This window comes from Dasypus novemcinctus, chromosome 9, assembly GCF_030445035.2.
Source record: "Dasypus novemcinctus isolate mDasNov1 chromosome 9, mDasNov1.1.hap2, whole genome shotgun sequence".
Taxonomy (NCBI): domain Eukaryota; kingdom Metazoa; phylum Chordata; class Mammalia; order Cingulata; family Dasypodidae; genus Dasypus; species Dasypus novemcinctus.
In genome coordinates this window covers 106,561,532-106,586,144 of record NC_080681.1, presented here as the reverse complement: position 1 = coordinate 106,586,144, position 24,613 = coordinate 106,561,532, and the positions used below count along the sequence as shown (strand labels likewise).

The following is a 24,613-nucleotide window of genomic DNA, read 5'->3' as shown; positions in this document are numbered from 1 at the left end:
TCCTCTTCTTTTTTACCAGGAGGCACCAGGGATTGAACCCACATCCTCCCATATGGTAGGCAGAAGTCCCATCACCTGAGCTATATCCACTTCCCTGTTATTGTTTTAAGCCACTGTTTTTGAGTGGTTAGTAACAAAAGATAACTGCCCTATGCTATTAATACCAGCAATGTTAGCCAGAGGTGTGTTATTTACTCCACTGAGACTACCAGCACTTCCCCAAGCAATACGTTCTCAATAGTGGGAAGAAGCCTTTCAGTAATCAGTCATGGGCTGATCTGTACTGAATCCCTTAATAATTCCAGCCTCATTTATTTGGTCTGTCTTTGCAATAATATATTATTCTCTCTCTTTTAATCACATTGTAAACAAGTACAGAAGGGGGTCATTCATTTCCAAGCAATTACAGTTATCAATGTTAGGTAAGCATCTCCCAGAAAAATGAGAGCCCAAATTTAGTCTTTGTTAAGTGAAGAAAAACAAACAAACAAAAAACAACAGTATACAAAATTGTATGTAAAGTGAAGCAGTTGTGGCTCAACTGATAGAGTGTCTGCCTGCCATATAGGAGGTCCAGGGTTCGGTACCCAGGGCCTCCTGACCCATGTGGTGAGCTGGCCCATATGCAGTGCTGCTGAATGCAAGAAGTCCTGTGCCACCCAGGGGTGTCCCCCGCATAGAGGTGCTCCACGTCTAAGGAGTGCACCCCACAAGGAGAGCCACCCCATGTGAAAAAAAAGCACAGCCCACCCAGGAGTAGTGCCATACACACGGAAAGCTGATGCAGCAAGATGAAGCAACAAAAAAAGCGACACAGTTTCCCAATGCCACATGAGAAGAATGCAAGCGGACACAAAAGAACACACAGTGAATGGACACAGAACAGCCAAGGGGGGGGAGGGTAGGGAAGTAAATAAAAATAAATCTTAAAAAAAAAAAAAAGATAAAAAGAAGACCAGACAGCAACAAAAATTATAAATTATTTTTTTAAAAAATTGTATGTACAATATAATTATAATTTTCTTGGAAAAGAAAGCATTAATAGATTAAAAGCTAGAAGGGAACACTGAGAAAGTATTATAATAATTTTCATTACTATTATTTTGAAGATTTATTTATTTATTCCCCTCCATTTGTTGTCTCGTTGTTTGCACTTGCTGGCTGCTTGTCTTCTCTTTAGGAGACACTGGGAACCGAACCTGGGAAGTCCCTGTGGAAGAGAGATGCTCAATCGCTTGAGCCAGCTCAGCTCCCTGATTTGTCATGTCTCTTATTGTCTTTCCTTTCTGTCTCTTTGTTGAGTCATTATGTTGCGTCAGGTCACTGTGTGTGTCCATCGCACCAGCTTGCCTTCTCCAGGAGGTCCCGGGAACCGAACCTCAATTGTTTGAGTCACATCCTCTTCCCAAGAAAGTATGATTTGAACAGTAATGACAGAATAGTAGCTACATTTCCTGAACTCTTATTACATGTCAAGGCCTGTGTCAGGCACTTTGCAAGCATAACCTATAATTCTAGCAATTAATCTGCAAGGAGGATATTACGATCCTCAGTTTACAAATGAGGAAACAGGCTCTAAGATAAACTTAGAAGAAGTAGCAGAATCTGGTTTCAAACTCTAAGCCTGGGTTCATTTCCCCTGCCATGGATGGATTCTTCTTCTCTCTTCAATGCTCCTGTTGGATAAATACGTAAATCTCAGAGCCAAAAGTCTCATCCTGACATAGGATTCCTCTGACTACACTCTCTCTGGCAGTCCTGAAGGAGCAGTGGTATGGATACCTTGGGGAGAAACGAGACACGTACCTAGATGCAGTTGGACATCTTTCACCTCCAGGGTGCTGGACTTACGATGCCGAGCAAGCTGGCAGGCTGCTGTCACCACACTTTCGATAAAATCATCAGCAATCTGCAGGAGCATCTGGGGAAGGCAAAAGTGGGGGAGAGTAACCATGACATTGGCAGGGTAGGCTCTGTTGCTGGGACAACTGTTACCTATCTGAATCACATATGTAGTCAGGCTTTCTATTGGAAGGCCTGGAATAAGCATTTGGGGCAAGGGAGGAAGGAGGAATGAGGAGGACAATATAAATACATCAACCCATTAGCCAGGTCTGACATTATTATGAGAATGTACTTTCTGTACTTTCTACCCAACAGGGATCAACTAACCAAACCCCTACTCCTGACATTTTCTTCTGAATCAGCTGAGAAAACAAAAGTGAATCATGATAATTCCTCACTTATAGTCTCTGAAGACACTTGCATTATCTCATTTAGTCATTAAAATAATCCCAGAAAAAAAATATAGGGCATGGATACGATCCTCATTCTACAGAGAAAGACACGAAGATTTAGGGAGACTAACTAGCTCATGGCCACAGAACTAGTAAGCAGTAGAACTATGATTCAGCCTTGAGGGTTCTGAGTCCAAATCCTAGGTTCTTTCCACTTCACTATCAGCTATTCCTGGGCTGTATGAAGAAAAAAAATCAGATTTCTGAAATTAAAAATATACATGAAACAACTGATATTTTGATAAATCAACACATTTATTCCCCATGGCTTCCTCTGCTACCCAACAAAATCAAGCAAAAATTACAACCACAAATGTGGTCATTCCTTCTCTGCTAGACCATTAATTCACTGACATCTTTCCTATGGGAACCAAATGGCTACCAGGTAAAGGAAAGATTTCTGATTAAATATGGCAGATTAACTCTAAAACTGACCTCCTCTCCTCCTTAAATCAATTAAAATAGCAGGAAAGGGGGAAAGAAAAGATATAAATCCATGAAGACAATAAGAAAACCTTAATGGACAAGCAATTTCACCAAACATTAAATTTTTGCTAAAGAAAAGACAGAAAAATAGGGGGAACTAGCAGACAGAAGTACAACACAAACTCTTGTAGAGGAAACACTTATGAGATTTGCCCTTCGAAAGCCACAAATGATTCAGTATTTGGAGGTACCATTTATTACAGAAGATTGGGCTGAGGCATGGATCTAAAATCAGGGGGAACTGATATATGTTTATATACAGAGTAGTCCCCTCCACCACTGCACTCTGAAAGCAGCCAGGTAACTTCTACCCACCCATACCTGACCCGAAACACAGCAGGTTTCTTTCCTAGAGAAACTGAATGGGAGCAGCTCTGGATTAGGACATGCCAGACAGCAGGAGGAGAGAGAAACAAGTCCTTCCTTTGCCTTCCTTCCAGAATGTTAGAAGCTAGGGATAAATTTCCCAGATAGGAAACCAGAGGATTTTTCTCCAGAGCTACTGAATGACTCCAGACGAAAAGAGTCCAGACACTGGTGTGCTGGAGCCAGCTGAGACCAACTCATGAAAGACCAACTCATGAAGGCCAGTCATGGCATGTTAGCAGTTTAAAATAGGCCATAGCAGGAGTTTTCGGGTTTTTTTAAAAGATTTATTTTATTTATTTATCCCCCCGCCTTGCCGCTTGCACTTGCTGTCTGTTTTCTGTGTCCATTCGCTGTGCGTTCATCTGTGTCTGCTTGTCTTCTCGTTTTCTCTTTAAGAGGCATCAGGAACTGACCCTGGGACCTTATGACATGGGAGAGAGGCACTCAATTGCTTGAGCCACCTCAGCTCCCTGATTTGTTGTGGCTCTCATGGTCTTTTCCTCTGTTTCTCTTTCTTTTGGTTGCGTCATCTTGTTACATCAGCTCTCTGCGCAGACAAGCTCACCATGCAGCCCAGCTTGCCTTCACCAGGAGGCCTTGGGATTTCCCATATGGCAGACTAGAGCTCAATCGTTTGAGCCACATGCTCAAAACCCCCATAGTGGGAGTTCTGACAGCACAGAAATTGGGAAATGCTGAATATCAGAGTGTTTCCCCCTAAACATCTAGTTGTTAAACACATTTACCAGTACATCATTGGGTGAAACCCATCAATCAATAAGTCCTGCTTCAAATCAGTTTCTTAGTGGCTTATTCTTAAAGACTGGATCACCAGGATCACCAGGCATTTGAAGAAAGTTTGCAATGCTAAAAAGAAAGTAAATAAACCAAAGGACAAAAAAAAGGAAATGGAAAAAACAAAGACAATGGAGGGAAAAGAAGAAAATGTTAAAGAAAAGAATTCATATCCTCAAAAAAAGATATGAGAAGATATTATAACCATAAAATAAAAATAGAATGTTGTAAGAAAATATAGGACCAATCAGTTAGCAAAAAAAGTTCTTGGAGGCTTCGGGAAGATGGCAGACTGGAAAGACAAGGGACTTTCTCCTATCCCAGAAAAACAGCTAGATGACAGGCAGAAAAAACCTGGAAAAAAATATTCTAGGGTTTAGGACACCAGGGGAAGGCTAGATACCACCCAGAAAAGAGAGGGGCAAAGGAAAAGAATTTTGAGGGCAAAATTGTGAGTTGAAACCAGTTGCAGCTGTTAGCACCCTCCCCAATCCTGTACATCATTTTGAATTCTCAGGCCTTGGAGAGGGGACAAAGGGGGATACAGGGATCCACCTCCCGAGGAAATGGGAATGAGAGGAACACAGGCTAAGGATGACTCAGCTTTTGACCCACAGATTTGGTATGCCGTGTCCCACGAGCCCTTCCAGGCTTGGAGGGACGGCGCCATTCTTTGCCATGGGAGCCAGCATGGGACTAAAGAAATCCAACCCTGTCAGCCACCCTCTCTACTGACTGGGACTGGTTGTTTAGGGGCTCAGAGGGGAGTGGAATTATTTCCTACCCATGGAAAGAGAGGAAGCTGCCAGCAAAGGATGGAGAAAAACGCTGAGAAAGTTTGAATCACAAGACTTTTAGCCTCCAGGAAAGATCCTCATTAACAGGGATCCCGACCAGGTTGCAGCCAACACACTCCCATCAGGTTTTGAACTGAGAGGGATGCCAAAGAGCACCATGTGCTGGCCAACCAAGGAAGTGCATGTGAGGAAATAGGACATTTTTTCTGGCTTTACGGCCTTCCTCCCCAAGGCCTTTGGAGGATGTCTGCAACTAATGGGTCCGGGGCCCAGATTTGAGCAACTGATAGGAACAATCATAAAGACCCAGAACAGGGAAGCGGACTTGGCCCAATGGATAGAATGTCTGCCTACCACATGGGAGGTCCGCGATTCAAACCCAGGGCCTCCTTGACCAGTGGTCAGTTGGCCCATGTGCAGTGCTGATGCGCGCAAGGAGTGCCGTGCCACGCAGGGATGTCCCCCACGTAGGGGAGCCTGACACGCAAGGAGTGTGTCCCGTAAGGAGAGCCGCCCAGTGCGAAAGAAAGTGCAGCCTGCCCAGGAATGGTGCCGCACACACGGAGAGCTGACACAACAAGATGACACTACAAAAAGAAACACAGATTCCTGTGCCACTGACAACAACAGAAGCAGACAAAAAGAAGAACATGCGGCAAATGGATACAGAGAACAGACAACTGGGGTGGGGGGGGAGGGGAGAAATAAATAGATAGATAGATAGATATATAGATAAATAAATAAATAGAGACACAGATGCCTGGTGTTGCTTCTAAGAATAGAAGCAGACACAGAAGAACACATAGCAAATGGACAAAGAGAACAGACAACTGGGGCGGGAGGAGGGGGAAAGTGGAGAGAAATAAATAAAAAATAAATCTGAAAAGAAAAGAAAAGAAAAGAAAAGAAAAGAAAAGAAAAGAAAAGAAAAGAAAAGAAAAGAAAAGAAAAGATTGAGTGAGCACAAAAAAGAATTTGAAATCCTGAATAGAAAAGTAACAGAGCTCATGGGAATGTAAGATAAAATAGGTGAGGTAAAAAACATAATAGAGGCATACAAGAGCAGACCTGAAATGAAAGAAGAAAGAATAGAGATAGAGAAGACAGAACAGCTGAAATTGAAGAGGAAAAAGAACAGAGAAAAATTGAGCAGGGGCTCATGGAGTTGAATGACAACATAAACACAACAACATACGTGTGATGGGAGTTCCAGAAAGAGAAGAGAAGGGAAAAAGGGGTAGAAAGAGTATTTGAGGAAATAAAAGCTGAAAATTTTCCAACTCTTATGAAAGAAATGAACTCACACGTCCAAGAAGCATACCATACCCCAATCAGAATACATCCAAATAGACCTACTCTAATACACATACTACTCAGAATGCAAAAGTCAAAATAAAGAGAAATTTTCTGAGAGCAGCAAAAGAGAAGCAAACCATCACATACAGGGATGCCCAGTAAGACTCAGCATGGATTTCTCATCAGAAACCATGGACTGAGAAGACAGTGGTAAGATACAATTAGGATACTGAAAGAGAAAAACTAATCTCGGCTCTTTTTCTCTGTGTGACTCTAGGTTCTTTTCTCTCTCCTGCACTTTTTCTGTTTCTGTGTCTCTCTATATGTGTATTTCTTTCTAGTTTCCCCTCTCACTCTCTTTATACACATATATATATACTTAAATAAATACATATATGTGTGTACACATACATATACATATAGATACCAAAAAAATGAAAGAGAAAAACTGCCCACTGAAAGTTCTTTATCAAGCAAAACTATCCTTCAAATATGAAGGTGTATATAAAAATATTCATGAACAAACAGAAACTAAGAGAGTTCATAAAAAAGAATCCACCTTTGCAGAAAATATTAAAGGAAGCCTTAGAGCCTGAAAGAAAAAGACAGGAGAGAGAGGCCTGGAGGAGAGTATAGAAGAAAGAAGAGCAGAATGGATAACTAAAAGGGTAAAATGGCAGACAAAAATATATTTGACATATGAAAACCAAAGAATAAAATGATGGAAGTAAATAATGCATTTAGAGTAATATCATTGAATGTGAATGGATTAAACTCCCCAATCAAAATATATAGGCTGGCAGAATGGATAGAAAACACATGAGTCATCCATATGCAGCTTACAAGAGACTCACCTTAGATCCAGGGATATTATCCGGCTGAAAGTGAAGGGCTGGAAAAAGATATTTCACACAAATAGTAACCAAAAAAGAGTAGGGGAAGCTATGCTAATATCAGAGAAAAGAGACTTTAAATGCAAAAAATTTATAAGACATACAGGAGGCCATTATATATTAATAAAAGGGACAATCCACCAGGAAGATGTAACAGTCATAAACATCTATGCTCCTAATCAAGATGTCCTAAAATATGAGACAAACTCTAGCAAAACTGAAGGGAGAAATAAACATCTCTACAGTAATTGTTGAAGACTTCAACACACCACTCACATCATTAGATAGAACAGCTAGACAGAACATCAACAAGGAAACAGAACCTGAACAACATGATAAACAAGTTAGACATAACAGACATACACAGAACATTGCATTCAAACTCGGCGGGTTATACAATCTTCTCAAGTGCCCATAGATCTTTTTCCAGAATAGACCACATGTTACGGCACAATGTAGTTCTCAATAAATATATAGAGATTGAAATTATACAAAGCACCTTCTCAGACCATAATGAAATGAAACTGGAAATCAACAACAGACAGAAAAAAGGTAAATATGCAAATGTTTGGATGCTAAACAACACACTCCTAAATAATCAATGGGTCAAAGAAGAAATTGCAGGTGAAATTAATAAATATACTGACACTAAGTTGTGAGAACACAACTTATCAAAACTTATGGGATACAGTGAACACAGTCTTTTTTTTTTTTTAAGATTTATTTATTTCTCTCCCCTTCCCACCCCCCAGTTGTCTGCTCTCAGTGTCCATTCGCTATGTGTACTTCTGTGACCACTTCTATTCTTATCAGCGGCACCAGGAATCTGTTTCTTTTTGTTGCATCATCTTGTTGTGTCAGCTCTCTGTGTGTGCGGCACCATTCTTGGGCAGGCTGCACCCTCTTTTGTGCTGAGCAGCTCTCCTTACAGGGTGCACTCCTTGCACGTCGGGCTCCCCTACGCAGGGGACATCCTTGTGTGGCATGGCAGTCCTTGTGCGCATCAGCACTGCACATGGGCCAGCTCCACATGGGTCAAGGAGGCCCTGGGTTTGAACCACGGACCTCCCATGTGGTAGGTGGACGCCCTATCCACTGGGCCGAGTCCACTTTCTGTGAACACAGTCTTGAGAAAGGAAATTTATAGCCCTAACTGCCGATATTAAAAAAGAAAGATCCTAACTCAAATATTTAGCTGGACAACTAGAAAAAGAATAGCAAACCAATCCCAAAGCAAGCAGAAGGAAAGAAATAATAAAGATTAGAGCAGAAATAAATGAAATTGAGGGAAAAAAATAGAGAAAATAACTAAACCAAAAGCTGATTCTTTGAGGTCAATAAAATTGACAAATCCCTAGCTAGACTAACAAAGAAAAAAGGAGAGAAGCAGCAAATAAACACAATCATAAATGAAAGGGGGGAAGTTACTACTGACATCAAAGAAATAGAAGAATTATAAGAGGATATGAGAAACGGTATGCCAACTAGACAATCTAAATGAAATACAAATTCCTAAAAATGTACAAATAACCTACACTGACATTAGAAGAAATACAAGAACTTAACAAACTAATCACATGTAAAGAGATTAAATCTGTCATCAAAAATCTCCCAAAAAAGAAAAGTCCGGAACCAGATGGCTTCACAGGTGAATGCTAGCAAGCATTTCAAAAAGAATTAACACCAATCCTGTTCAAACTCTTGCAAAAAATTGAAGAGGAGAGAAAATTACTCAACACATTTTATGAAGCCAACTTCACCCTAATACCAAAGCCACTATAAGAAAATTACACTATAAGACACTATAAGACACTATAAGAAAATTACAGATCAATCACTCTAATGAACATAGATACAAAAATCCTCAACAAAATACTTGTGAATGGAATCCAACAGCATATTAAAAGACTTATAAAGTGGGATTTAATCCTGGTATGCAAGGCTGGTTCAACATAAGAAAATCAATAAATGTACTATACCACATTAACAACAAAGGAAAAAAAACACATGATCATTTCAATCAATGCAGAAAAGGCATTCAACAAAATCCAGCATCCTTTCTTTTTTTAAAGATTTATTTCATTTATTTCTCCCCCTGCCCCTATTTCCCCCATTGTCTGCTCTGTGTCCATTCACTTTGTGTTTTTCTGTGTCTGCTTGTATTCTCATTAGGCGGCTCTGGGAACTGATCCTGAAACTTTGCAGGGTAGAAGAGAGGCAATTACACTCTTGTGCCACCTAAGCTCCCTGTACTGCTACATCTTATTTTCTCTCCTCTGTGTTTCTTCTTGTGTCATCTTGCTGAGCCAGCTCTCCATGTGGAACGGCACTCCTGTGCAGGGTGGCTTTCCCACACGGGGTGGCATTCCCATGCAAGGCGGTTCTCCTGCACAGGGCTGCATTCCCGCATGGGCTGGCACTCCACGTGGGCCAGCTTGCCCTCACCAGGAGGCCCTGGGCATTGAACCCTGGAATTCCTATATGGTAGACAGGAGCCCAGCTGGTTGAGCCACATCTGTTTCCCAAGCATCCTTTCTTGATTAAAAAATACTTCAAAAGATAGGAATAGAAGGAAATTCCTCAATCTGATAAAAAGCATACAAGAAAAACCCACAGCCAACATTATACTAAATGGGGAAAGGTTAAAAACTTTCCCTCTAAGATCAGGAACAAGACAAAGATGTCCATTGTCACCACTGTTATTCAACATTGTACTAGAAGTTCTACCTAGAGCAATTAGACAAGAGAAAAAAAAATCAAAGGCATCCAAATAGGAAAAAAGGAAGAAAAACTCTTATTGTTCATGGATGACATGATCCCATATTTAGAAAATTCCTAAATGTCTACTATGACAAAGCTATTTCAGCTAATAAGTGAGCTCAGTAAAGTGGCAGGGTACAAGATCAACATGCAAAAATCAGTAATGTTTTTGTACACTAGTAATGAACAATCTAAGGAGGAAATGAGGGAAAACGTTCTATTTACAATAGCAACAAAAGACTCAAATACCTAGGGATTAACTTAACCAAAGAAGTATAGGACCTATATGCAGAAAACTACAAAACAATGCTAAAAGGAATCAATGAAGACCCAAACAAATGGAAAGACATTCTGTGTTCATGAATTAGAAGACTAAATATGGTGAAGATGTCAATCCCACCCAAACTGATTTATAGATTTAATGCAATACCAATCAAAATTCCAAAAATCTAGTTTATAAAATAGAAAAGGCAATTAACGAATTTGGAAGGGAAAGTGCACATGAACAGCCAAAAGCATTCTAAAAATAAGAGCAACAGGGGAGCTGAGGTGGCGCAAGAGACTGAGCACCTCTCTCCCACTCTGGAAGGTCCCAGGATTGGTTCCCAGTGCTGCCTAAAGAGAAGACAAGCAGACACAGGAAAATGCACAGTGAATGGACACAGAGAGCAGACAATAGGGGCAGGGGGAAAGAATAAGGAAATCATTAAAAAAAAAAAAAGAGTGACATGGGAGGAATTTCCCTGGTTGACCTTGAATCTTATTACAAAGCTACTGTGGTCAAAACAGCATGGTACTGGCATAAAGACAGACACGTCAATCAGTGGAATAGAATTGAGCATCCAGAAGTAAACCCTCAGACTTCTACGATCAAGTGCTTTTTTTTAAAAGATTTTATTTATTTCTGCACCCCCCCACTGTTGTCTGCTCTGTGTCCATTTGCTGTATGTTCCTCTGTGTCTGCTTGCATTCCTATTAGGTGGCTCTAGGAACCAATCCTGGGACCTTCCAGAGTGGAGAGAGGCGATCATTCTCTTGTACTGCCTCAGCTCCCTGGTCTGCTAAGTCTCTTATCATCTTTCCTCTTTGTCTCTTGTTGCATCATCTTGCTGTGCCAGCTCTCTGTGTCAGCCAGCACTCCCTGCCACGTGGGCCAGCTTGCTTTCACCAAGCGGTCCTGGACATCGAACTCTGAACCTCCTATATGGTAGACGTGAGCCCAAGTGCTTGAACCATACTTGTTTTCCCTCAACTGGTTTTTGACAAATCTACCAAGTCCATGCTAAAGGAAGAAAACAGTCTCTTAAACAAATGGTGCTTTGAGAACTGGATATCAATAACCAAAAGAATGAAGGAGGACTCCTATCTTACTCCCTACACAAGAATCAACTCGAAATGGATCAAAGACCTAAATATAAAAGCCAGGACCATAAAACTACTAGAAGAATTGTTAAGGAGGAAACAGATGTTGCTCAAGTGGTTGAGTGCCTACCTCCCACATGGGAGGTCCCAGGTGCAGTTCCTAGTGCTGCCTGAAGAAAAAATAAATAAACCAGACGACAAGCAAAGACAAAAACCCAACAAGCAGACAATGAGCAAACAGATGAGAGCCATCTGGGGGGTGTGTAGGGAAACATCTTAAAGACTTTATGGTATGGGGAAGCAGTTGTGGCTCAAGTGATAGAGCATCCACCTGCCATATGGAGGGTCCAAGGTTCTATACCCAGGGCCTCCTGACCCATGTGGTAAGCTGGCCCACGTGCAGGGGCTGCCGTATTCAAGGAGTGCCGTGCCATGCGGGGTGACCCCCAAATAAGGGAGCCCCATGTGCAAGGAGTACACCCCTCAAGGAGAGCCGCCCCACGTGAAAAAGCGCAGCCCACCCAGGAGTGGCGCCGCACACACGGAGAGCTGACGCAGCAAGATGATGCAACAACAATGCAACAGTTTCCTGGTGCCACATAACAAGGATGCAAGTGGACACAGAAGAACACACAGCGAATGGATAGAGACAGCAGACAATGGGGGGGAAAAGGAGAGAAATAAAATCTTTAAAAAAAAAAAAGATCTTATAGTAGATAATGGTTTCTTGGACATTACACCCAAAGCACATGCAACAAAAGAAATAGATAAATGGGATCCCCTCAAAATTAAATACTTCTGCACCTCAAAGAACTGTGTCAAAAGAATGAAAAGGCAGCCAACTCAACGGAAGAATTGGAAATCACATGTCTGATAAGGGTTTAATATTCATGATATATAAAAAGATGTTACAACTCAACAATAGAGAAAGGACCCAATTAAAAATGGGCAAAAGATTTGAATAGATATTTGTCCAAAGAAGAAATACAAATGGCAAAATACACATGAAAAAAATGTTCAACATCACTAATGAATAGGGAAATGGAAATCAAAACTACAATGAGATATCATTTCACACCTATCAGAATGGCCACTATTAAAAAGACAAGAGAACTACAAGTGTTGGAGAGGATGTGGAGAGATAGGAACACTTATTCACTGTTAGTGGGAATGCAGAATGGTACAGCCACTGTGGATGACTGTCTGGCAGTTCCTAAAGAAGTTTAGTATAGATTTGCCACATGACCCTGCAATGCCACTACTGGGTATATACCCAGAAGAACTGAGAGCAGTGACATAAATAACCATCTGCACACCTATGTTCATAGAGGCGTTATTCATGATTTCCAAAAGTTGGAAACAACCCAGGTGTCCATTAATCGATGAATGGATAAACAAACTGTGGTGTATTCACACAATGGAATATTATGCAGCTGTAAGAAGAAATGTAAGTCGTAAAGCATTTATGGCAACATGGATGAACCTGGAGGACATTATGTTGAGTAAAGCCAGACAGGAAAGGACAAATACTGTATTATTGTGTTACTATGAACTAAATATATTGTGTAACATACTATATTATTCCATTTATATAAAATGTAAATATAAATCAATTTCTAAAGATAAAATTTGATTAGTGGCTATGTAGGGCTAGGGAAGGCATGCTAAAAGGTGTGGAGTTTTTCTTTTTGGAGTAATGAAATAATTCTAACATTTTTTGTGATGATGACTGTACAATATTGTGATTATACTAAAAGCCATTGATCACACACTTTGGATAGATCATATGGTATATGAATACATCTCAATAAAACTGCTTAATAAATAAATAATTGTGCAAGAATAGCCAGAAATAGCAGCTATGTACAGCAAGGAAACAGAGTGATTGAGAGGTGAAGAATTTTCTTGTTTCTGTTTTATATTATTATTATTGAAGTAAAGAAAATGCTCTAATAATGATTGAAGTGATGAATGCACAACTATGTAATTATATTAAATAGCACTGATTGTACATGTTGGATGAATTGTGTTTTTTTTTAATAGGTATCAATAAAATTGAATTGTTAAAAAAAAAAGGGGGAGCCTCAAGAACTCAGCACAATGAATGAGTAAAGACCTATACCAAGGCTCAGTCAGAACAGGGAAAGGATAGAAACCTAAAAGGATGGGGATCTAATTTAGCTTAAGACTTAAAAAAAAAAAAGGTTTTAGATGATAATGAAGCAATGCCTTAGCAATTACAAGGAAAAACAATTTCCAAAATAGAATTCTAAACCTAAACTAAAAATTAAATGTGAGGTTGGAATGTAGATATTTTCAGAAATTTACTTCTCACATACCCTTTCTTAGAGAACAACAGAAAAATGTGCTCTAACCAAAAAAAAAAAAAAAAAAAAGAATAAACTAAGATGATACGGGATCTAAGAAACAAGAGATCAAACAAAGGAACAGTGAAAAAGGAAGACTCAGGAGGAGACTGTGCAAGTGGCCTTAAAATTAATCAAACCAGAAGGGGATAGGATGGAGGATTCTGGAATTGAAATCTCCAGGAAAAAATAAATAAAACAAAATAAATAGATACATTAGTTTTCTTTTTGGAAACCAATTTTGATAGATATATAACAGATTTGATAGAGGATGAAGGAAAAAAGCTACAAAGAAGAGAGTCGATTATTATTAACTTCAAGGAAATAAGCTGTAGAAGAAAGAAAAGGTAATCACAGATACGGCTTGGGGTAAAAAATATTGCTATAGTCAGAATAATGTAAATACTGACTTCAGAGTTTTCAAAAAAATATGACAAAATATTTTGGAAAAATGAGAGAAAAGAAAATGTGTACGGCACAAATTTGAGTGGTATAACGAAAGTCTCATCTAGTATAATAGGAAGTAAACAGACTATTTTGAAAGTAATGAATCAAATAGTATCTGCTTAAGTATATGATTTAGAAATATGGAAGACAGCATAGAAACAGCTAAAGTTTTTAAGAGTAATTGCCTATGAGCAGCAGACTGTGCCTTTTTTGACAGGCAAAAGTAGCAGCAGCTACTAGATAAAAATTCTCCTAGATAATTTTTATAAATTATCCTATAGGTTCCTCTCAATAACCTTATAGGTAAGTATTATTATACCCTACCAACATAGGTAGAAGTGAGGTAGAGGGGGCTTAAGTGACATGTCCACAGCCACAAAGCTCGTAAATGGAGGTGCCAAGATTGAAATTCAGATTTGTCTGTCCCTGAAGTCTGTGCTTTTAACTGTTATGCTATTCTAGCTCTCAGGGGCACAGTCTCTGAGGTACCCAGCTCCACCTTACCTCCTCCACATCTTCATCCAACTGCTCATTAGGGTCCACTTCTCTTACTAAGTCCTGCAATTTCTTCTTGGTCAATACCTAAAGTTAACCAGGAAAAGATTTAGCCAAGTATTAAGGAAACAAAATAACTCATTACCCTATAATGAAGAAAGGCTATCAAACTGTTGGGTTTAGTTTCTACTTCCCAAAGAGTTTACAATCTGGCCTATCTGGTGGTATTACTATAAAACTACACTCTCAAGACACAAATAGCATAGAGAAAGGCAGAAACAGCAATTTGGAAGGGATGCCAGTGTCCAGGTGTCAGGCAGTTTATTTCAGTCTCACCTCTTTCTCTCACTATGCCTCATCTTTTTTCCAACAGTTAACAATTTACAGTTCTCTGACCATCACAAATTGCACCATGTCTCTGTTGCCTCTAACATACTCTTCCGCTCTTCCTCCCTTCTTCCTGCCTGCTCAGCTTGATATCTCCTTTCTAATGCCTTTCCCAGCCTACCCAGATAAAAGTAACCAATTCTGCTTTTGGCCTCTACTGTACTCTGTGTACCCTTCTGTCACTGTGCATATTTATAAACTTGCCTGTCTCTGACTTAATAGGCTGTAAACTCCCTAAAAGCAGGGAACATGTGTTCATCTCTGTATCACTAAATATGTTAAAGTGCATCAACCATAATCCCTCCTTCATAAAAGAAATGTCATATTGTACATATATATACCATTAAAAATTAACAAGACACACACTAAAATGCTAACCATGGTTACTTTTGGGTAATGGTGGTAGAATTATGGGATATTTATTCTCTCTTGTATTTCTAAAGTTTCTGTGATATACATGTATGACTTTAGAAATAAGGGAAAAATAAACTAAATTAAAACATTAGTTGTTTATGAGGTCTCAGATTTATCCATTCTTCTTCATTCTACCATAGTCACCTAATTCAAGCCTTTGCCAGGTCTTGATTTATTGCAAAAGTCTGAGAATTGGTCTTCCTAGCAGTCTACCTCCTTTTCCTATCCTGCATGTCTCCTTACTGCCTAGTTAATCCTCCTAAAACATGACTTTTATTATGTTACTTTTGTTACCCTATTAGATATTTGAAAAGAATGTCTACTGACTAAAAGTACTCATATAAACTTACTATTATAGACCCATTATGTCCTGATGTTACCCTATCAGTACAATTTTATTTCCTGCTCTTCTCCAAAAAATTCTACATTCAACATAGGTTGGTGTCCTGACCATCTGCCCAATCCGCCCCATTTGCCTTTGCTAGTCCCTCCCCCCATTTCCTTGAAATGTTCTCTTCAAAGGGATTATATTTATTTCTTGTGGCTCTGGAGGGTAGAATTAGGATCACAGGTAAAAAGAAGGGGACTGATTATAGAATTACTGTAGCACATTAATACTGGATAAAGTAGAAGAAGGAAAGACCAAAGGCAAGCATGCTTTTATTATAGGAATAATGAATCCATTTATTATTTTACTTAACAATTTTACAGCATATATATATTACCTGTCATAGGCAAAGTATTGTGTTAATGTGTACATATGGATGTCTGAATACATATATACACACAAACATATAAAATACAGAGTAAAAATTGATAAATGCTGTACACTGTAATTCAATAAAGAACTTGGGAAGCCTAGAGGAGGGAAAAGACCTCCTGTTTCAGCTAAGAGGAAGAGGTACCATCTGAGAGAGGCATCTTTCAAAGCATTACTGGTTCAAATAGCAGAAAAGAGGTGTCTACAGAGAGCAAAAAGTAAGAGGACGATACCTGATTGTTTTCAGGGCTGAGACGACCTCCTGTTCCAGGAGTGCCTGGTATCTTTACTACTGTAGTGCTATTGGCCATAGAGGCTTGTGGAGGAGTGCTGGCTGGTTCCGGTTTTATGGATGAGAAATTGGAAAGGTTGATTAGGGCTGAGGGGCCAAACTGGTTCATAATCTGCCGAGCTTTGGATTTCAGCTCATAGAGCTTATCGAGATCTTGTTTCCTTTTGGAGCTGTGAGGACCAAGGCCAATCAACTGTAAAAGGAAAACATGAACATTAACTCCAGAAGCCTGTAATAAAGGAAGAGTTTTGAAAGTAAAATTATACAAAGTCTGTCAGACTCTGAGGAGTCTTTGGTGTATCTGGAATGATGACCATCTAAAACTGGAGGGAATGAAGAATGTTCATTGCTCTCACCTGATATTTAGAAACCATTTCTTCTCCAAAAGCTAAATGTAAGAGTCCACAAAGTTGAAATAAGGGAGAAAGTAAATGAAATGAGGAATCTTGTACATAAAAATAAACTAGAATGAGTAAGACATTTTTGAAGACTTTGTAAAAATAGAATACTTGGTTAAAGTATTACATGCATTATTTTTGAGCATCAAATAATGTTTAATCCAAAGAAATCATGACATAGTCACATACTTAAAATCCAGTCACAAAGCTTCCCGAAGCAGATTAGTTTATTTTGGCATTTCAAAACATGCTTAAGACTATGTCAGGGCTATGCCCAATAAACACGATTTTAGCAATTGTTAAAAAGCAAGCTCTTCTTTATCGAGAACAATTTTTCTCTGAATGTTAGCAATATTTAAGTACATGCAGAGTCCCCAGCCTGAAGCAGGTGGGACTCTTAAATCTTAGAGCCATGAGGATAACTCTGCAGACATCAGCTCTCGTGGTATCAAAATCAGATGCACATTCACCAAGTTCTGCCCACAGTGTCCTCAAGGAGCTTACTTACAGCTATCTGAGTATCTAGATCTTTAATTACATCAGCAACAGCTGTGAGTCCGGTGAAATGAGAGGCAGCCATTTTCAAAAGCTCCCTGTAAATGAACAACTGACATCAAACACCACCCTTTCTACAGGACCATTTCAGTTGCACAGACTGGTACATCTTCACAGACCAAAGACCTACTCAAACTGGATGTGGTTATAGTATGTACAGCACGTACAGACTATCTTCCTATAAAATCAATATTCTATTGGATAAACCAGCAGCATATGGAATATTTTATTGAGCAAAACTGTGGAATTTGAATCTGCAGGAATCATATCAATGGCTTTCAGAACTTGGCAAAACTTAGCAACTTAATTGTGTATCTGTTCTCCCCTTGCCCCTACTGCTGAGTTCCTCCTCAACCCACTGTCTAACTTTTGTAATATGAGAAAGCATCTCCTTCTCCTGGCTTATTCTCAATAAAAGCAAAAGCATGCATTGGTTAAATAACCAAGAGAAACTAGGCTGACTTGTTGGACAAGAGTCAACTGAGCAGGACAGTACAGTATTAGGATCATTTGTGTTTTGTTTTGTTTTGCTTTTGAGATACTAGGGCCAGGGATCAAACCCAAGACCTCATATGTGAGAAGCTGCACTCAACCACTGAGCCATGGCGGCTTCCCTGAGTTGGTTTTTTTCATTTGTATTGCTTGTTTGTTTTGTTTTTTCAGGAGGCACCAGAAACCGAACCCAGGACCTCTCATATGGGAAGCAGGTACTCAACTGGTTAAGCCAGTTTTTTTTTAAACCATGTGTGGCCCATTCCCTTTTGCCCCATAATACTTCTGAATGCTTCAATAATTCTGGCTGAGGGAGCGGCTGTAGCTCAGTGGTTGACACCTGCTTTGCATATACGAGGTTCTGGGTTCAATTCTTAGTACCTCCTTAAAAAAAACTCCTAGACTAGAGCCTTTTGGGGAGTGGATGTAGCTAAATGGTTGAGTGCCTGCATTCCACATGAGGTACTGATTTCATTTCACAGTACCTCCTAAAAATATATAATAATAATAATTCCTGCTGAGCTATTTCTTATTTTAAAAAATCCAGGCGATAATCAGACATCCATCACCAGACTGACACAATCTTAGGTTTCCTAAAATGTTCCTTTATATGGTTGAATTTAAAACACTGTAACATATTTGAGTGTTGGTTACATGGGTTTATACAACTGTCAAACACATCACATTGAACATTTGAGATCTATGCATTTTATTGTATGAAACTATACTAGAATTAAGAATAAGTAAAAATCCCCCCAAAATAGGTAATAAAGTTAACACTGCATATATAATGGGAAAAGTAGATGTAAATAAGTAATTATGCAAGAATAACCAGAAAAAGCAGCTATGTACAGCAGGGGAAACAGGGAGATTGAAGGGTGAAGAAGTTTCTTGTCTGTTTTTTATTAAGTAGTAGTAGTACTGAAATAATGAAAATGCACTACCAATGACTGAAGTGATGAATGCACAATTATGTGATTATATCAAATACCACTGATTGTACTCTTTGGATAAGCTGTATGATTTATTAATATGTATCAATAAAATCGGTTTGGAAAAAACGATTATGTAATAAATGGTGATATATGACTGAACACATCTGTTAAATACCTGCTATTATGTTTAAAATTTAAATATTTGTTCCATTTGGAATGGGAGGTGTATAGGAAGAGAAGGTTTAATCATATACTAGAAAAAAAAACAGAATATTTTTTAAAAATCACAAACCTAAACCTCACACCTTCTACAAAAATTTGTTCAAATAGATCACAGACTTAAATGTGTAACACATAAAACAATAAAACTTTTAGAGAAAAAAAAATAGGAGAAAATCTTTGGGATCTAGGCTAGGCAAAGAGTTATCAGGCTTGACATCAAAAGCACAATCCTGGTCCTGCCCCAATGAGCCTGGCAGGGTAAGATGCTTCAGGGCTCCATCCCCCCACAGAAACTTTGAACAACGAGCAAGAACTGGCAGAAACATCTTTCTCAAAGCCCCCGAAAACAAAGGCCTTCAGTAACAGGGCATGTGCCAAATCAAGAAAAATGTTTCATAAAAGCAGTAAGGTCTCTAGGCACCCTGACTGACCCCTCCCTAACCCCCACATTGGCTCCGCACAGAGCTAGCCCATGATCCCAATACGGTTCCTTGGTCCCAGTTCCAGAGGGAATAAAGTAGCTCATGTGCACATGTCCCTTGTGCTAAGACATGTAAGTCTGGCTGAAATGTCTGGTGATGACCTGAACAACTTGCCATCCCGTCTGCCTACAGACAGCAGTTCACAGAATTCCCCTACAGAATGCTCTGAGGAAGCATTCAAGTCTTGCTGCCTGGGGCAAGGGATTGCTGGCTGTAGGACATGCAGTGCAGTGCCCAGGACAGAGAGGAAACGGTTTCCTAGGGAAGAAGGGGAATATCCATGTAAACTGGGGAATTCCTAGGGCCAAATGGAGAAATCCCTAGGGCCACATGTGCACATGCCCCAGAAATGTGCAGAAAGGATCAAAAAGGCCCCTACACTTTGGCCTGGAGCTATTCTCAAATCCTGAAGGAGACAGTACAGGTCAAAAGGGTCAATCTGGAAAGACTGGGAACGGTGCTTTCCTTTTTTTTGTGTTAGCTCCGGGAATTCAAAGAAAACTCATAATACTAGCTGGTTACAAGCTGAAGGAACAGACCCCATGGAGTGTTAATTTTGGCAATAACACATTAAAATATAGAAATATCCAGGTTTCAGCAAAGGTTATAAAACAAAGAAACAGGAAGGGATAGTCCAAGCAAAGGAGAATATTAAAGCATTAGAAATCTTCAAGGAGGAGAGCAAGATCTGGGACATATCAGACTTAAAAAATGGACTTAAATATGCTTAAAGAGCTAGAAGATGCCTGGGGGTTTCCTCCTGACAGCCTGCATGTTACTCAAATGTGGCCACTCTCACAGCCAAACTCAGCGTGTAGATGCGATGCATTCCCCCCAGCGTGGGACATGACACCCGGGGATGAGCCTCCCTGGCACCGAGGGATCACTACCACATACCAGCTGAAGAAGCAACTATAAAATGACCTTGAGAGGTCCGCGGTTCAAACCCCGGTCCTCCTTGAGCCGTGTGGAGCTGGCCATGCGCAGTGCTGATGCGCGCAAGGAGTGCCGTGCCACGCAAAGGTGTCCCCCGCGTGCGGGAGCCCCACGCGCAAGGAGTGCGCCCGTGAGGAAAGCCGCCCAGCGTGAAAAGAAAGAGCAGCCTGCCCAGGAATGGCGCCGCCCACACTTCCCGTGCCGCTGACGACAACAGAAGCGACAAAGAAACAAGACGCAGCAAATAGACACCAAGAACAGACAACCAGGGGAGGGGGGGAAATTAAATTAAAAAAAAAAAAAAATGACCTTGAATTAAAGATTCAGTGCGGAACAGCAGAATATACCTGTCTACATATAATAACATGACTTCGGGAAGCTGTTTGACCTAATGTAAGGGGGAAATGGAAAGGAGAAATGAGATTATAAGGCTGTGAGTCTCTAAAAAAGAGTCTGGAGGTTGTCAGAAGGAATACCCCTATGTACAACTGAACAGAGTCTAAGAGACAGATAAGGTAGATACAACCCCAGGTATTGGTTCTTTTGAGGGATAAAGAGACCCACGGGTTCTATGGTCATGGCAGAAGGGATTCACTGCCATGACAGATAGCCCTTCTTTGGACCTGGTGTTTCTGCATGATGGAATTGGACTCAGAGGGGATCTCTTTTCACAAGACTTGCATGCTACTTTATTGGAATTGTAGTCGGTGCTGGGTTTAAGATATATGTAGGGGATTTGAATCTCTGGACTGATAATATGACACCCAGGCCCAGAGCCTCAACAGACTTCAGCTCCTACACTTTGATTTATTGGACTTACTCCACTCAGCTAACATGGAGTTGAAGAAGGTCAACCACCACAACATGGAGCCTAGAGTGTCTACAACTGGAAGCAGGAGGAGTGCATCCAGTACCCATATGGAATCTAAGCCCTCACTTGACATAGTAGCCATGGTGGCTGCTGGGTGTGGGGAACGGGAGGAAGAGATGAGATGTGGAGGCGTTTTCGGGACATGGAGCTGTCCTGGATAGTGCTTCACGGACAATTACGGGACATTATAGATCCCCCCAGGGCCCACTGGATGGAACGTGAGAGAGTCTGGGCTATGATGTGGACCATTGACTATGGGGTGCAGTGATGCTCAGAGATGAACTTACCAGGTGCAATGGATGTGTCATGATGATGGGAGAGAGTGTTGCTGTGGGGGGAGTGGGGGGCGGGGGCGGTGGGGTTGAATGGGACCTCATATTTTTCATAATGTAATTTAAAAAAATAAATAATTAATTTTAAAAAAAAAGAGCTAGAAGAACACATGGACAAAGAACTATAAGAAAGCAAAGGACAAACACAGAGAATATCAATAGAGAGATGGAAATTACAAAAAGAAACTAAACAGCTGATGACGAAAGCAACAGAAACTAAGAATTCCCTGGAGGGGCTCAATAGCAGATTGGAGCTGGCAGAAAAATCAGTGAACTTGAAGATAAGACAATTGAAATCATCCAGTCTGAGGACTGGAAAGAGGAAAGAATGAAGTGAACAGAACTTGAGGAACTTGTGGGACACCATCAAACAAATCAATATACACACTGTAAGGGAAGTGGATTTGGCCCAATGGATAGGGTGTCCGCCTACCACATGAGAGGTCCAAGGTTCAAACCCATGGCCTCCTGACCCGTGTGATGAGGAGGCCCACGCACAGTGCTGATGTGCGTAAGGAGTGCCGTGCCAAGCAGGGGTGTCCCCCATGTAGGAAAGCAAGGAGTGCGACCCATAAGGAGAGCTGCCCAGAGCAAAAAAAAAGTGCAGCCTGCCCAGGAATGGTGCCACACACACGGAGAGTGGATGCAGCAAGATGACGCAACAAAATGAGACATGGATTCTGGATGCCGCTGACAAGAATACAAGCGGACACAGAAGAACACAGCGAATGGACACAGACAGCAGACAACTGGAGGGGGGGAAGGGTAGAGAAATAAAATACACACACACACACTTTAAGGGTCCAGAAGGAGAAGAAAGAAAGAAACAGGCAGGGAGAATATTCAAGGAAATAATGCCTGAAAACATCCCAAATTTAATGAAAGACATTACTATATATATCCATGACACTCAACTAACTCTAAATAGGATAAACCCAAACAGACCCATGCCGTGGCATATTATAATCAGACTGTCAAATGCCAAAGATAAAGTGAGAATTCTGAAAAACATAAGAGAGAAGCAATATGTTGTATAAAAGGGAGCCTCAAAATTAAGTGCTGATTTTTCATCAGAAATCACGGAGGAAAGAAGGCAGTGGAGGAAGCGGACTTGGCCCAATGGATAGGGCATCTGCCTATCACATGGGAGGTCCGCGGTTCAAACCCTGGGCCTCCTTGACCCATATGGAGCTGGCCCACAGGTGGTGCTGATGCGCACAAGGAGCACCGTGCCACACAGGGGTGTTCCCGCATAGGGGAGCCCCATGCGCAAGGAGTGAGCCCCGTAAGGAGAGCCGCCCAGCGTGAAAGAAAGTGCAGCCTGCCCAAGAATGGCGCCACACACACGGAGAGCTGACACAAGATGATGCAACAAAAAGAAACACAGATTCCCGGTGTCGCTGATAAGGATAGAAGCGGTCACAGAAGAACACACAGTGAATGGACACAGGGAGCAGACAACTGGGCGGGGGAGGCGGGGAGGAGAAATAAATAAAAAATAAACCTTTGGGGAAAAAAAAGGCAGTGGAATGACATATTTAAAATGCTGAAAGCAAAAAATTGCTAACAAGAATTCCACATGCAGCAAATCTGTCCTTCCCAAAAGTTGAGATGGATTTTAGTAACAAATAATAATTTTTAAATGTGGCAATGAAGTTTCACATTTTTTATTTCTCCATAATATCTTTAGAAAATATATAACAGGGAAGTGGACTTGGCCCAGTGGTTAGGGCGTCCATCTACCACATGGGAGGTCTGCGGTTCAAACCCCAGGCCTCCTTGACCCGTGTGGAGCTGGCCCATGCGCAGTGCTGATGCACGCAAGGAGTGCACCCCGTAAGGAGAGCCACCCAGCGTGAAAGAAAGTGTAGCCTGCCCAGGAATGGTGCTGCACACACGGAGAGCTGACACAAGATGACGCAACAAAAGGAAATACAGATTCCTGTGCCGCTGACAACAACAGAAGCAGACAAAGAAGAAGACACAGCAAATAACATAAGAACAGACAACTGGGGTGGGAGGGAAGGGAAGATAAATAAATAAACCTTTAAAAAAAAAATATATATATATATATAACTGAATTATGTAAAGGGAAATTAAATTTTGTATTTTTATATCTCACTACATAAGACAACAGAAAACGCCATATATTTTATATAACATACATTTTACAAAATAGACAATATAACTATGTAATGTATGACAAACTACATGAAATATATTGTAAAGTCTGGGTTATATAAGTATATAATGCTTTGTACAATTTCTAGAAATTATGTATTTTATGTAACTCATACATGGACATATGCCTTTTATAAATTAAATCACACAGAATTTTTGAATCCTATTCATTCATTAAGTACTTAGCGAGCCCTCTCTACTCCCACATGTGACTGGGCTGTCAAGTTCAAGCTGCTGAGGAACTTAAGGGCTGCTGTTTGAAAGATAGAATGAAGAGAAGTCTTTTCAAGTGGATAGGGTATATTCATGGTATTTCATCAACCAGTCTCAATCTGAAGCTTAATAGTATTAATACCAAAAGAACAAGAGAATCAAATCCATAATCTTAGTTCATATACTTCACAAAGACGTGGCTAAGATGAGTTATTTTAAGTAGATTACTTTTGTTTATAACTCGGTTAGCATTTTAAAATTCCTTTCATTGGGCTATTCTGAAGATTATGCTTTTACAATGTATTGTAACGTTACTGATAAGGCATATATATGGCCATGGTAGGCTTAATTCTGGCTAAGACTTATCTCTACACTAAGTAAAATATATGCACATCTATAATTAAATGTGACACTACCTTCATTTTGGTGGTATGCCAAAAGTATCTGATATATTTTCAAGACTTAGTTTCCTTTTTTCTCTTTTCACCATTTTATTATCATTTTTTTAATAATACACAGATCACAAGGACTTAGTTTTTGTTACAGGTTTTATATGATCAATGGTTTCCCAGGGATAGAGAGCTTTTAAGTATGAAGGAGTATAAGGGAATAGGGGCGGGGAGGGGTGTTACATGACTATTAGTATATACTTAAAAGGGTAAATTTTACTGTACAATGCCAATAAACATGACTTTATAAACTTTAAAAATAATAAGTACTTATTGAATATATCTCTAAGTTAGATGTAAGAAACAGAAGATAGAGGGATGAACCAGACTT

General features: G+C 40.2%; 1 protein-coding gene across 1 annotated transcript in view; it reads right to left on the bottom strand.

The window, feature by feature from the left end:
• Positions 1–24,613, bottom strand: part of TAF12 (TATA-box binding protein associated factor 12) — a 50,849-nt gene that overhangs the window by 6,000 nt on the left and 20,236 nt on the right. The window contains exons 2-5 of the mRNA XM_058304785.2: positions 17,123–17,207; positions 16,158–16,409; positions 14,373–14,450; positions 1,807–1,921 (exon numbers count right to left, since the gene is read on the bottom strand). Of these exons, the coding sequence (XP_058160768.1) occupies positions 1,807–1,921; positions 14,373–14,450; positions 16,158–16,409; positions 17,123–17,194 (517 nt within the window). The 5' untranslated portion in view covers positions 17,195–17,207. The remainder of the gene's footprint in view (positions 1–1,806; positions 1,922–14,372; positions 14,451–16,157; positions 16,410–17,122; positions 17,208–24,613) is intronic.